Source organism: Bos mutus, chromosome 27, assembly GCF_027580195.1.
Source record: "Bos mutus isolate GX-2022 chromosome 27, NWIPB_WYAK_1.1, whole genome shotgun sequence".
Classification (NCBI taxonomy): Eukaryota; Metazoa; Chordata; class Mammalia; order Artiodactyla; family Bovidae; genus Bos; species Bos mutus.
In genome coordinates, this window is record NC_091643.1 from 38753349 (window position 1) to 38769469 (window position 16121).

Here is a 16121-nt window from a genome sequence, read left to right on the forward strand (position 1 = left end):
CTCTTCCAGTAGTCATGTACAAATGTGAGTTCAGCTCCAACTCTTCGCAACCCCACGGACTGTAGCACGCCAGGCTTCCCTGTTCATCACCAACTCCCAGAGCTATTCAAACTCATGTCCATTGAATCGGTGATGCCATCCAACCATCTCATCCTCTGTCATCCCCTTCTCCTCCCTCCTTCAATCTTTCCCAGGATCAGGGTCTTTTCAAATAAGTCAGTTCTTTGCATCAGGAGGCCAAAGTATTGGAGTTTCAACTTCAGCATCAGTCCTTCCAATGAATATTCAGGACTGATTTCCTTTAGGATGGACTGGTTGGATCTCCTTGCAGTCCAAGGGACTCTCAAGAGTCTTCTCCAACACCACAGTTCAAAAGCATCAATTCTTCAGCGCTCAGCTTTCTTTATAGTCCAACTCTCACATCCATGCTTTCTATGTGGCTCAGCTGGTAAAGAATCTGCCTGCAATGTGGAGACCTGGGTTTGATCCGTGGGTTGGGAAGACCCCCTGGAGAAGGGAAAGGCTACACATTCCAGTATTCTGGCCTGGAGAATTCCCAGTCCATGAGGTTGCAAAGAGTCAGAAACGACTGAAAGACTTTCACTTTCACATCCATACATGACTCGTGGAAAAACCACAGCTTTGACTAGACGGACCTTTGTTGGCAAATGTGAAAGCTGAACCCTAAAGAAGACTGAGCATCAAAGAATTAATGATTTCGAACTGTGATGTTGGAGAAGACTCTTGAGAGTCCCTTGGACTGCAAGGAGATCAAACCAGTCAATCCTAAAGGAAATCAATCCTGAATATTCATTGGAAGGACTGATACTGTAGGTTCAATACTCTGGTCACCTGATGCAAAGAGCCAACTGGAAAAGACCCTGATGCTAGGAAAGACTGATGGCAGGAGGAGAAGGGGGTGACAGAGGATGAGATTGTTGGATGGCACCATGACTCAATGGACATGAGTTTGAGCAAGCTCCAGGAGATACAGAAAGAACAGGGAAACCTGGCATGCTGCAGTCCATGGGGTCGCAAAGAGTCGGACACGACTTAGTGACTGACAACAACAATAAAAACAGACCTCTATAGGGGGAAGGGTAAAAGAGAAGATACCCAGGACGAAATAAGGAGATGAAAAAGGAAAGATATATACAAATACAGAAAAATCATGAGGCATGGGACACAGAAGGCTCAGGTAACACATGGGGTAGATCCCCAGAAGTAAGAGAAATGAGAATTCTCCAAAGTAGAGGGAAGACCGCAAGTCTGCGACTCTGGAGCAGGCTGACAACAGAAGCAACCGAGGATGAGAGGCATCCGCCCAAACTGTGGGATGCACCACATCCTCTCCAGGCTACTCCCCTACCCAGGCGGGACCCATACCCACAGGCTCCCTGATTTCCACCCTGTTATACTGTACAGAACTCAGGATTCACAGCCTCACAGGCTTGCTCTGCAGGGCTGCCCAGAAAGGACATCACCCTACCTGCAGGTGTTACCTCAAGTTTAAGATTAAAAAAGATCATCAGGGTCCTGAGACACATGTGTTTTAAACCATTTTCATAACTACAGAAACAGTACGGATGCTAGCTCTCATGTGGAAACACAAAAATACGATCCTATATTCTACACAAGAATTCTCTGTTCCAGTAGAGGCATTAGCAGATCAAAGATATTTCCTGTAAAGCTGCTTTGTGGTTTAGTCACTAGTCGTGTCCAACTCTCGCGACCCCATGGACTGTAGCCCGCCAGGCTCTTCTGTCCATGGGATTCTCCAGGCAAGAATACTGGAGGGGGTTGCCATTTCCTTCTCCAGGGGATCTTCCTGATCCAGGAATGGAACCCGGGTCTCCTGCATTGCAGACAGACTCTTTACTAACTGAGCTATGAGGAAAACTGCTTTATTCAATGTTAAATCCAGTTGCAAGATTTTTTTTTTTTAAACTGAAAACAATTGTTGCGCTTGATGGAATCTAATCCCTTAAATATATATTTATACATAAAAACATGACTATGTTAAAAAGTCTGAAATTTCAGTTTAACACCCGGTTGTCTTGAAATCTGATAAGGAATGAAAACAAGCAGGTAAGACCTCAGTTTTGGTGGGGGAAAACAGACATGACTGGATACTAGCATAACCCTTAAGACTAACATTTCATTGGTAAGTCACAGATCTGAGACCTGTATTTAATTCACCACTACAACTCTCACTTCATAGTAAGCTTTTAACTCCAGGCAACTAAACTCAAGTGCTTTTGCTGACTTGCTATCACATAAGATACCAATATAAACACTCCTCCCCACGCTCATATTCAAACATCTCAAAAACTGCCAGGAAATTCTATCTTTAAAATTTTAAATTGAATTTTAAAAACGTTGTTATTGCTCTTGGTTTTAACCTGTACAGTGATAAACCATGACCATTCATCTCTATATTGCTACCTAAATTCACACTTCTAAAATACTTAGCCATTAAGCAAATAAAACCAGGATTTTGTTTTTGTTCTTGTTTTCTTAAAAGTCTAAAGAATAAAATCAGTTTATATGAGAAGAGTTCAGAAACAAACAGAACTTCTTCCAAGATAAATTGCTTGTTTGAACTATACCAGACACCAGACATAGTCCCTAAGGCATAACAGTGGTTCCAAACTCTGTTTCATATTAGAATTAGCTTAGGAGGAATCTTTAAGAATTCTAGTGCCCAAGATGCACCTCATATTAAAGACATCAGGATGTCTAAGGGTGTGAGTCAGGTACTCCAACAACTTCAGATCCCTGAGATGGGACAAAGCAGGGGGCCACTGCCCTCAGGCATGATGAGCGCTTGATTCATTAGAGAAAAGGCTGTGCAGTGAATGAGGACAAGAGTAACAGATCAGGACAAAGGTCTGTGGAAGACTGGAAATCCGGGTTGTGTCCTCTGCCCTGAGGAAGACAAGGTAAACCCTCTGTGCTGGTAGCCAAGTTCCTTCCTGAGGTGGGAGACTGTACTGGATGGGGGCTTTCACAGGAAACACCAACTCAGAAGGTCTCAGGTAGAACCCGAGAGAGTCCTGCCACTTAGAGTCTTGCAGGGGGATCAGACCCAAATAGACATGTCTCCAGAGAAGACATCCAGGTGGCCAAGAGGCACACGAAGAGAGACTCAACATCACTCATTACTAGAGAAATGTGAATCAAAACCACAAGGAGTTATCACCTCACACCTGCCAGAATCCCCATCATCAAGAAGTCTAGAAACAATAAATGCTGGAGACGGTGTGGAGAAAAGGGAACCCTCCCACACTGCTGGTGGGAAGGTAAACTGGCGCAGCCACGATGGAGAACAGCATGGAGGTTCCTCAAAAACTAAACGTAAAGTAACCGCTTCTGAGCATACATGCAGAGAAAATTGTAATACGCAAAGATACACACACCCCAGTGTTCACTGCAGTGCTGTTTGCAGCAGCCAGGACGTGGAAGCAATCTACATGTCTACTGACAGATGAACAGATAAAGCGGTTGTATGGTGTGTGTGCGTGTATGTATATATAATGTGCTGTGCCTAGTCGCTCCGTTCTGTCCAACTCTTGGTGACCCCATGGACTGTAGCCTGCCAGGCTCCTCTGTCCAGGAATTCTTCCGGCAAGAATACTGGAGCCGGATGCCATTTTCTCCTCCAGGATCTTCCCAACCCAGAGACTGAATGAATAAAGAGGTTGTGTGGTGTGAGTGTGTGTATGTAAATGTAATACTCAGCCATAAAAAAGAATGAAATAATGCCGTTTTGCAGGAGCACGGACGGACCTGGAGATAATCATACTGAGTGAAGTCAGACAGAAAAAGACAAATACCATAGTATATCACTTATCTGTGGAATCTAAAATACGACGCAAATGAATTTATTTACAACATACAGACTCATGAACATAAAACATGGTTCCCAAAGGGTAAGAGGGGTGAGAGAGAGACTAGGAATACGGGAGGCGGGGAGGCCCTCCAGGAGATTCTTTCCCGTGGAACCAGTAGGGGCCAGTCCCCTTCAGGGTGGACGGGACCCACGGGAAGGAGCAGGGCAGGACAGAGTGCGCACATAACAAGTATCAGAGGAGTGAGTGCTGGCCCGGCTCTGGCCCTAGTTTTTCCCAAGGAAAGGCTAGTGGCCACGTCGCACTGAGGAAGAAGACCGGGGCACGGAAACCCATCCTGGGTGCGGTCGCAGGCCACCGGCTCACCACAGGGGCACCAGGACAGGGTGGCCGGGCCAGGCACATCTGCAAGCTGCGCCAGGCTCAGGGCGGTCACCCAGTCATGACACGGGAGCCAGCGGCCCGGGGGGCTTCACACGTGTCAGGGGGGCTTGACAGTTTCTTTCCCTGTGAATCTGTGGCTCCCCCTAAAAACTGGCTCCTTCCTGATCGCCGCATGCTTATCGCTGCAGCTGTCGTGTCACTTGGATTTCAAGTTTCACTCTATTATAGTTTCTTGGCCTCATAAAAACGTGGCACAGGATAACAAAGGGCTAATTCAAGAGCTCGGCCGTGAGAGCAGATGTTGAAGGATCAAGAAGTGTAAAGTCCTCCTGGAGTGGCCCATGTGAGCCTCAGCGTGTGGGCCTCAGAACTCAGTACTGCTCTGAGACAGTGGGAGGGGGGGGGAGAGAGAGAGAGAGAGAGAGAGCGCGGCGTGCAAGCAGGTTCCCAGGCTGCAGCCTCAGAAGACCCGAATCTCAGCAGCAAAACTGTTCCCTCCAACGGCTTCGGGTCAGGCCGTGAGCAGCTCACAAATCCCAGATGGCCGGGTTCTTCACCTCCTACCTAGTGGCTGTTTACTACTCAGATTATAGAACAACAATTGCTGGCTCGGCCAACGCTCTCTGCTCGAGGGAAGCTGGTGGCGTTTTTACAAGCGAGAAATGCCCTGGCAAAGGGCGCAAGGAGGTTGGCTCCCCAAGTAGTAACTCTGTCCTGAATGTAAGCAATGCTCTTGGTTTTACTGTCAGAGTTTCCCAACATCCACCCATAATTAATTTTTAAAAAAATCAAACGCAAGCTGGACAGAGTAGTTTATGTGGCATTAACCCAGGGCAGAACATCACGGCACGGCAGCAGCGGAAAGTTTAAGACAATGTTTGCACACACTGACCTCCTGGCCTCTCCCCTTCTTCCTGGATTCCTCCCGCAGTCTGAGGAGGTCCTGGCAGCCTTTCCGTGAGCCGGCCACAACACTGTGCCTTGTTGGTCCGCTTTTCACACCTAAAACCCAAGCGGATTGAAGATTAGCTACAAGTTTACGTGGCCTGAAATACTAATGCAACTTAAGCCGAATAAATTTTTTTTAATTAATTCACTTATTCTGGCAACAAGAAAGTATAGTCTTTGACAATAAACACTGCATACGGCTTGCTCTTTGAGGTCTAGTTATAACATTCCACTGATTATGCTCCCATATCCCAAGGAATTCACAACTCAAGGGTCAGAAACAACCGTGCCTGTCACGTGACAATGCACTAGTTCCACAGAACCCCGCTTGTCCAACTGATGGCCTGATGAGCACCATGACGCCCACAGGGACTCCTGTGCTGGTCCGATGGCTAAGACACCCAGCTCCCAGCATGGGCGGCCCGTGCACCATCCCTCGCAGGCAACTGGATCCCACGTGCTGCAACCAAGTGTTCTCATGCCACAGCTGAGACCCTGCACAGTCAAATAAACAATTAAAAAAAAAAAGATGCCTAAACTTTATGTATTATTCAAACTCCGATTCTTCAGTTTTGATCTAATGATCAAAAACCAGCTTCTCCGAGAAGGCAGTTCTGTATTAGAGGAAATAAATCTTAGCTCTGGGGCAAGTCTGAGTTACTCTAGAAAACAGCCTTTGGTACGAAGTTTCAGGTTACAATCTATATAAATGAGAGATGGTGATTTTACGCCCCACAAGCTTACACCTCAGACCAAACTCTTGTCCCGAAGACACACAAGCCAAAAAGTGACGTATTCATCACGTCAAATGAGGCTTCGTCAGACGCTAAATGGTGTAGAAATGCTAAGTAACCAAAAGTGGAGTGTGAGTTATTTAACTGATTCACCTACAGCTGCAGCTTCAGATCATGCTCCTTGATTTCACTCTCTCTGCCCCAAAGAGCCTGCCTGCTGTGTGACTTTACCGGCATTTTGAGGCACTCAGCAGACCAGCCACAACATACACGGTTTCAGTAGGGTAGCGCACACTCTGACATGAAGGGCACTCGGCAGCCTTGGGCGACACTCGGGGCCCAGCCACCGCCTACCTGAAATGCCATCACCCTTGGATGCCAACACGCTTGTCAACAAGGTATCTACACTCAGGAGCTGCCCACTGAAGATGTTTAGACACACAGATATTGCCCCATCCTTAGAAGGAAATGGCACCCCACTCCAGTATTCTGGAAAATCCCATGGACAGAGGAGCCTGGTAGGCTACAGTCCATGGGGTTGCAAAGGCTCAGACACCACTGAGTGACTAACTCTTTCTTCTTTCTTAGGGAGCTTGCAACAATGTAGACAGACAGAAATGAACAAAACATAAGGATTAGAGGATTTAAGAGCCATCGGGAATTAAAAGTCATGTAACATGAGAGTGACTGCCGTAAGTACTTCCAATAAAATAGGACACTCTGACAAAACAGATATAATGAAGTTTGGTGAGTCTGGCTGGAAACGTTCAACTCTTCCTTCAAAACTGAGGGTTTAGCTCAGTGACGACAAAATGCAGAACAACAATGGTTAAGCATTTTGTTGAATTCAAACTAGTCATTTGCAACTCGGGCCCCCTAGATGCTCTAAGGTCAGGTTCTAAACCACCTACAGACCCTAATACTGGACTCCTTCGGAGGCTCAAACCAGTCACATGTGGATCCCACCACGCCCCCAGCAGTCTTGGATTTCTGCCCTGTCCCCCTAGTCCTTTTCCAGCCCCAGGTGACTGCCCAACCCTGGGGAAGGTTTCAGCAGCTAGACACTTTACGTGGAGCGAATGGGTTAGCGGCCATGTGAGAGGGTATTCTGTACACAGTAGCATGTGCTAAGATCTGGCTATGCCAAGTTTCTTACTTTTATTCATTTTGCCTCAATTCTAGCCGAGAACAGGAAAATAGGTTGTAAAGCATTCTGTGGGCTTCCCAGGTGGCTCAGTGGTAAACAATTCTGCCTGCCTATGCAGGAGATGGGTTCAACCCCTGGGTCGGGAAGGTCCCCTGGAGAAAGAAATGGCAACCCACTCTAGTATTCTTGCCTGGAGAATCCTATGGACAGAGGAGCCTGGCGGGCTACAGTTCCTGGGGTCACAGAGTCAAATATGACTTAGTGACTAAATAACAACAAAGTGTTCTGTAGACATAAAGGTCCAGAATGCGCATTGTCACTTAACACCTAAGACAAACATTGCTAATGACATGCTTTCACCATCACGCAGTCACAGACTGATATCAGCAAATGATTTATGTGGTTATGTTAAAGTATCAGTTCACAAAGAGCTACAGTCATTGACTCATGTCTTCTTTAAGGATGTCATCAGTGAACTGCAAGTAGCTGAAAGGGCCAAGAAAGGAGAGAACAGGTCGATCCCACTCCTTGCCGCAGTTCAGTGAGCAGACGCCGACCCCCAGCGTCCTGGCTCCCCCACCTCCTGGAGACCCTTGCTGTCTGCTCCTTGAGTGGGCTGTCATCACCTCAAAGGTGATTTCACCACAGCTCAGAAAGCCATCCATCACTGAAGTTCCTAATTTGATGCCTCTTACGGAGACCTCCCAGCTGAGATGCAGCTTGATAAACCCAGCACCTAGTGGCCGTCTGCCGTGAATGCCTCCAGGAATCTTCAGCTGGCCTCCACGTCCACCCTGTATCTGCTGTTCCTCCAGCACGCCCCCGTACGATGAGCGTTATCAACCACCCAGGACCAAAGTCATAAATCCTAGACTCTCTTCTCTCCTCACGTTCATTCTTCATTACACAAGTGATTCACGGCCTCCGTTTCAAAGGGAAAAAAAGACCAAATACAAAGGGAAAATATTCATAGCCCCAGAATGTTTATCATTCAGTTATGCTGCCTGAACTTTCACCAATTAAAAATGTCTGGGTTATCAATATCATCAAGTACTGATACATCAAGATAAGTGACCCCAGCTGCCTCTCAGAGGGCATCAGTGAATCACTACCTCCCCTCACCTAGCGGAGGTAAGCGGGATTAAGAACTATTTCAATACTGAGGGGTGATCTCTCTGGGTCAGAACCACGGGCAGACAGCATAACACATAGTTAAGAAGAAACATTAAATTTCTTCAGGGATACGTGGTCCACGGCAAGGTCCTGCCCAGGGCAGAGCAACACAAAACAAACTCTTACTCTCCACATCCATCCTCCTGCACACTCCACCTTCCTACTGCCAAGATACAGAATTAAGATTAATCACACTACCGTTAATAATATATTTAAGCAATTACTATTTACCAGAACAAGACACTCTGCAAGATCAAAGACCAAAAAGGTTAGAGAGGGCTGATTTAAGAGTCTATAATTTCAATGACAAAGGCATATACCATGACATTTTAACACTGTCCCAATGGGAAATTTCTTCTGAGCTCCTAAAATCTGAATAATGAATTACTTAGGAGCGATGCAGAATGCACAATTTTGAGACTGTGGGAAGAAAGTCCTTTCTATATATACTATTGGGATTTGGGATATGTGCAAGTTTGCAGGTTCTATGCAAGCAAGACTCAGCTGACAATTCACACACACACACACACACACACAGAGCTGCCAAAACATCAAGTTCATTTTGTTAACCAAGAAAGCCAAACTAAAATCTAATCATAATCTTCAAAAGATGACGTGGCATCATTTCCTTTATAATCATTGTAAAGATAATTAAAACATGGATTTTAAACATGCAGATCAGTTTTAATACCATATAACCTCTCCCATTGGGAGTCACCTCTCCATCTTTTGAATTCTCTGATCCTTGTATGTAGGTTAACCTCACATGTTCCCTGCACATCTAAGCTTGAAGGAAAGGGACAGAGCTTCACCTCGTTACCCTGCTAGTGCTCACACGTTGAACATAGAAGACGCACAGAGTACACATATGATTAATTTGGAAATGAAGTCAAATAATCAACAGGTTCTAACACCTTCCTTGTAGTCAGCCTTCCTGCTAAGGCTGAGTAACCTACATTGAGCTGCCAGGACTGCTTACCTCCTCTGGTAGGTTCCAGAGGAAAGGGTATAGGGAAGCACTCAGGCTAAACATGACACCTTAGAGACAACTCCTGAAAACCCTCCCCCCAAACACTAAATGTTTTGGTAACTGGCAAAATGGATTAAAGAAATGAGCTGTAACTGGTGATATCACCAGCTTATCAGTCAGAGTAAAGGATGCCAGGAATATCTCTCAGTTAGTCAGGGATGGGCTAAAATATCACAGGACCCTCTTACCCCTGTATGAATAGGGCAGGTGACAAAGCTGGTACCTGGGGTCATATCCAAGACTTGGTCCCAAATGGCTGTATGAGAAACCATAGGGCTGAGGGCTTTCTAGCAGCCTGGTGTTGACCAGTATACAGAAAGGAGCCCTCAGAATCCTGTCTGCCTCTTGTAAAGCTTTCAGATCAGGAGCAGACAGAGGAGCCCGCGGTGCTACAGTCCATGGGGTCACAAGTCGGACTCAACTTAGTGACTAAACCACCATCACCATCACCACAGTTAATTTAAAGGACAACACCTGAGACTTCAGCACACTGATATGTGGAGAGTCCCCCATTTGCGTGCCAAAATGTTTAATAAATATCTGTGTGTCTGGAGACTTGCCTTCAACAAGAGCTGGTAGACGGAGCTCGTGTTATAGAAATGTGCTAAGAAGCCTTCATCAACCTCTTCTGGCGACTGTTATTTATGAAAAAGAAGAACCTAATAACTGGACAGGGCCGAACAGTTTAGATAAGGCATGTCTCTGTGCTGACACGCAACTCCATCACCCACAGACAAGCCTCGATCAGACCAAGGGACGGGGGGAGGGTGTGGGCCTGGGAAGGATCTCCTTCTGCTCTTGCCCACAGCCAGGTGGCACCAGTGGAAGGACGCCCTTCAGCGACCTTTGTTAGCAAGGAACCAGCAATGGCCTGGCTGTGCAGTAGTTCAGGGGGAGTCGGATTTATCTGCTTGACCATGAAGACCCACTCAGGTGGTTGCCTGAAGAGCTGTGGTCAGAAGTCCCAAGCGGGGAGGGGGAGCGAGAGCCATTTCCACACATTAAGTAACAACAAGCAGTTTTATACACTTCCTGTCCTGCAGTGCCAGAAGTTAAAACCGTGGGATCTCAATTCTCATGGAAATTTAACATAATCTATTTCCCACAAGCCACCTACAGTTCCAGCAACGACTTATAGACCTTGAGGAAAGGGCAAAGCACACATTTACTCAAAACCCAAGTGACTGCAAAACCGAGGCGCTTCCTCTGCACTCAGATAGCCTGCTACAAAGAACACGTAGGGGACACTCTCGGGGGATCCCAGAGATCTTTCCTAGGCAAGCATACACTCCAGGAAGACATCTGCTCAGGGACTGGTAGCAGGATCTGGCAGCCCCCATCTGTGTGAAACAGCATTCGGTGAAATCCCTAAAATCTTACTACGTGGTAGTATTAGGAAACATTAACATCAATTTTCGTGACAAGAACTCTCAATCTGAACCGCTATTAAGTTATCCCTCCCCAAAAGGAGAATTTTATCCTCATTAGAATTGTATTACAAAAGACTTTACTGAACTTGTTTCGTCAATAAAAAATTCGTGAAAATGGTTTTCTCACTATACCTACATACCTTGATTTTGCCTCCTGACCCACAAAGTTTAAAATATTTTAGACTAAAATATTTTGACTTGTTACAGGAAATACATTTAAAGATGAGGCAGTTTTGCTGCTCCATTGACACCAATATGGAAATGACTGACATGTTTCAAAAACAAAAAACGATGTTAAGACACCAGGACACCATAGTCCTATGCATGCAGTAAAGCCCCCCTAACATGTCCTGAACTTAAGGCGCTTGTGCAAACACTCCCACGAAACGTCCGGAAGGAAACGCACCACTGCTGGCAGCCTGTCTCAAGCAGACACTGACCACGGCCTGTGCACGGGCACCTGGGGTTACATCCAAAACATCAATCACAACTGGCTTCTCATCACACCTGGAAACAAAAGCAAAGCACCAAAGGCTTGCCCCTGCCTGACAGCACTTCCTCCCACTCTCAGCCCAGAGAGTAGCTGCTGCTGCGGCGGGCTCACTGCGGCTCCTGCGAGCATTTTCGACCTCAGGACATTAGCATTTGCCGTTTCCACAGGCTGAAGGTACCTCTTCTCCTGTGCCCAGGCCTGAGGGCCGAGGTCATCACCTCCGAGAAGCCCTCCCTGGCTGCCTTCTCTAACCAGCACACTTCTACTCATGCTTCTCACTACCCGACGTGACGCTGACATTCCTGTGCTGTCCATCCTCCTCATTAGGACATGGCCTCTGCATGTTTGGGGTGGGGGAAGACAGGAGTCACTGCCCACTTCTCTCCCGTCTCCCTGGGAATCAGAGGCGACCATGGGACACAACAGCTGCATGGAAATAGCTGCTAAATGAACCAACAGAAGGAGGCGAGGTCAGGACGGTTTTACTCTTTTTAGCGATTTGTCTTACACTGAGCATGTGCTTGTTTAGTTTATGAAACTAGAAAATAAAGTTTAGAAAGAAAAAACTACTGGTTAATAGGTAACCTTTCATGCAAAGATGGAAGGATAGAATTGGTATGGACCTAAGAGAAACAGAAGATACTAAGAAGTGGCAAGAATACAAAGAAGAACTGAACAAAAAAGGTCTTACAGGCCCAGATAACCACGATGGTGTGCTCACTCGCCTAGAGTCAGATATCACGGACCGCAAAGTCAAGTGGGCCATAGGAAGCATTACTATGAACAAGCTAGTGGAGATGATGGAATTTCAGCTGAGCTATTTCAAATCCTAACAGATGATGCTATTAGAGAGTTGCACTCAACATGCCAGCAAATTTGGAAAACTCAGCAGTGACCACACAACTGGAAAAGGTCAGTTTTCATTCTAATCCCAAAGGGCAATGCCAAAGAATGTTCAAACTACCACACAATTGTGCTCATTTCACATGCTAGCAAGGTAATGCTCTAAATCCTTCAAGCTAGACTTTAACAGTACATGAATTGAGAACTTCCAGATGTGCAAGCTGGATTTAGGGAAGGCAGAGGAACCAGAGATCAAAATGCCAACATCTGCTGGGTTACAGAAAAAAAAGAGAGAACTCCAGAAAAACATCTGCTGTACTGACTACACCAAAGCCTTTGACTGTGTGGATCACAACAAACTGGAAATTTCTTAAAGAGATGGGACTATCAGACCATGTTACCTGCCTCCTGAGAAACCTGTATGCAAGTCAAGAAGCAAGTTAGAATCAGACACGGAAAGACAGACTGGTTCCAAATTGGGAAAGGAGTACGTCAAGGCTGTATATTGTCACCCTGCTTATTTAACTTATATGCAGAGTACATCATTGGGCTGGATGAATCACAAGCTGGATCAGGACTGCCGGGAGAAATATCAATAACCTGAGATACGCAGATGATACCACCCTAACAGCAGAAAGCAAAGAGGAACTAAAGAGCCTCTTGATGAAGGTGAAAGAGGACGGTGAAAAAGCTGGCTTAAAACTCAACATTCAAAAACCTAAGATCAGGGCATCTGGTCACATCACTTTGTGACAAACAGATGGGGAAACAATGTAAACAGTGAAAGACTTTATTTCCTTGGGCTCAAAAATCACTGCAAATGGCGACTGAAATTAAAAGATGCTTGCTCCTTAGAAGAAAAGCTATGACCAATCTAAATGGTGTATTAAAAAGCAGAGACATCACTTTGCCAAGAAAAGTCCATCTGGTCAAAGCTATGGTTCTTCCAGTGGTCAGGTATGGATGTGAGAGTTGGGACTAAAGAAGGCGGAGAGCTGAAGAACTGATGCTCTCAAACTGTGTTGCTGGAGAAAACTCTTGAGAATCCCTTGGAGAGCAAGGAGATCAAACCAGTCAATCCTAAAGGAAATCAGTCCTAAATAATCATTGGAAGGACTGATGATGAAGCTCCAATCCTTTGGCCACCTGATGCAAAGAGCCGACTCAATGGAAAAGACCCTGATGCTGGGAAAGACTGAGAGCAGGAGGAGTGGGCAATAGAGGATGAGATGGTTGGATGGCATCACCGACTCGATGGACCCGAGGTTGAGCAACCTCTGAGAAACAGTGAAGGACAGAGAAACCTGGTGTGCTGCAGTCCATGGGGTCATGGAGAGTCAGACAGGACTGACTGAACGAATGACAACGACTTCAAAGGTTACTTTTTAAAAAATCAGGTTTCTCCCTCCATGCACTTTTCTACTAACATTTATTTTTGAGTCTCTTAGTAACTTGTTCTCACAAGTTCTACAGCACATCTTAGATACTACCAACAGCAATGAGTAAAAGTAAACAGAAAGCATAAATTGAAAAATGACTTTTATTTCAAAATCAGGATTTGGAGAGGCACAGCTTGCTGTACAGACTGGGTTTTGCTGCTCCGCAGTTTCAGCATCTCTCGACCGTCTAGGATGGCTGCAGGCGAAGTGCATTTACCTGTGCTGGGTTCCCAAAGAGGGGAAATGCCAGGTGGGCTGACTATGGACCTCCTAAAACATCGGTGGGTCCTGATTTTACATAACAAAACAAAGGGATAGGGTTAGGTTACCAGATAGTTAGGTCTTTTCCTGCCCTAAATTCAGTGACCTGTCTACTGAAGTGACATAAAACAAGGGGCATCCAAATGTCCTGACATTAGTACACTGAGAATATCTGACCCATTTCTGAGTCAGACTGAGCTATTCCAGTGTCCTCCCCGCACCCCATGACCCCACAAGGGCCCTGGATATGGGGTGAGTCCCAGAGGAGGGCGATCACTGCTCACAGTGTTGGGACTGTATGGTGCTTCACACTATCTGAAAGCAGATTTTTATTTTTACTTGGTTTATGCTTGCACATCATTAAGCATTATTCAAAAGCTGAAATGAAAACCGAGAATGAGAATGTAAGGTTCAAGAACAGGATCTGCTTAATTACTACAACTCTGTATACCCACTGTTTTCTATTAACTTTAGATCTGACATCATTTTAAAGTCAGTATTTTGAAAGCACATACTAACCATAAAGGAACATAAAGGTTGTCAAGTTTTATGTATTTTATAAATATATAATAAAGTTTTATATGGATGAGAAAGCTCAGATTTAAAAATGTTAATAATACACAGACTAAATTCTCTGAGATGATTCTGAGGAGTCTGAACCCAAGGAAAAAATACGCAACACAACTATGTCCATTTCAATCCCTATGACTTCCCCATTTTAAAAACGTTTAAGATGGGGGGGGTGGGTGCGGAGATGAAAGTTAAGATGATTTCAGGATTTAACAAAATAATGAAGAATAAACTTGGCTTCACTGAAATTTTAACCCAATCTTTAGGTGGAGATGATTTAAGTTCATGATTTTTCACTTTTGACTGCTGAAACCTATTTGTCCATACAATAAGAAAGTCAAAAAGGCTTTCTATTGTTGTTCAGTTCAGTCCCTCAGTCGTGTCCAACTCTTTGTGACCCCATGAATCGCAGCACGCCAGGCCTCCCTGTCCATCACCAACTCCCGGAGTTCACCCAAACTCATGTCCATAGAGTCAGTGATGCCATCCAGCCATCTCATCCTCTGTCGTCTCCTTCTCCTCCTGCTCCCAATCCCGCCCAGCATCAGGGTCTTTTCCAATGAGTCAACTCTTCGCATCAGGTGGCCATAGTATTGGAGTTTCAGCTTTAGCATCAGTCTTTCCAATGAACACCCAGGACTGATCTCCTTTAGAATGGACTGGTTGGATCTCCTTGCAGTCCAAGGGACTCTCAAGAGTCTTCTCCAACACCACACTTCAAAAGCATCAATTCTTCTGCGTTCAGCTTTCTTCACAGTCCAACTCTCACATTCATACATGATCACTGGAAAAACCATAGCCTTGACTAGACGGACCTTTGTTGGGAAAGTAATGTCTCTGCTTTTGAATATGCTATCTAGGTTGGTCATAACTTTCCTTCCAAGGAGTAAGTGTCTTTTAATTTCATGGCTGCAATCACCATCTGCAGTGATTTTGAAGCCCCAAAAAATAAAGTCTGACACTGTTTCCACTGTTTCCCCATCTATTTTCCATGAAGTGATGAGACCAGATGCCATAGTTTTCTGAATGTTAGGCTTTAAGCCAACTTTTTCACTCTCTTCTTTCATCAAGGGGTTTTTTAGTTCCTCTTCACTTTCTGCCATAAGGGTGGTGTCATCTGCATATCTGAGGTTATTGATATTTCTCCCGTTCTATTGTTGTTACATTTGCTATAATGACATAGTCTGTGGCTGCTAAGTCACTTCAGTCGTGTCCAACTCTGTGTGACCCCATAGATGGCAGCCCACTAGGCTCCTGTGTCCCTGGGATTCTCCAGGCAAGAATACTGGAGTGGGTTGCCATTTCCTTCTCCAGTGCATGAAAGTGAAAAGTGAAAATGAAGTCTCTCAGTTGTCCCTGACTCAGGGACACCAAGGACTGCAGCCTACCAGGCTCCTCCGTCCATGGGATTTTCCAGGCAAGAGTACTGGAGTGGGGTGCCATTGCCTTCTCTGACATAGCCTGCTACCATGGTTTTAATTACAGATAGGAATAAATCTATTTAAATTATATATGCTTAAAGCAAATAAAAGAAAGTCTAAAAAGGTCTATTACAATGAACTACTTGCTTAGAGTATTAAATATTTCTCCACAGCTAACACCAGGTAGTTTTTTCAAAAATAAATATTGATAACTTACTTTCATTTATGTTTTTATGTCTTTTCTTGACAAAATGCATGATTTACACTGCCATAATTTCCCTTCTAAAATAAACAGCCTCACTGTTATAAAAAGATGCAGGATTTACACTGCCTTAATTTCCCTTTTAAAGTAAACAGCCTCCCCGTTATGAACAGATCATTTTACAAGCTCTCCACT

General features: G+C 45.2%; 1 protein-coding gene across 6 annotated transcripts in view; it reads right to left on the bottom strand.

Moving 5' to 3' along the window:
• Window positions 1-16121, bottom strand: part of MCPH1 (microcephalin 1) — a 232036-nt gene that overhangs the window by 182871 nt on the left and 33044 nt on the right. For all 6 annotated transcript variants that reach the window (XM_070364262.1, XM_005886929.2, XM_070364264.1 and 3 more), the window contains one exon: window positions 5128-5237. In XM_070364262.1, the coding sequence (XP_070220363.1) occupies window positions 5128-5237 (110 nt within the window). The remainder of the gene's footprint in view (window positions 1-5127; window positions 5238-16121) is intronic.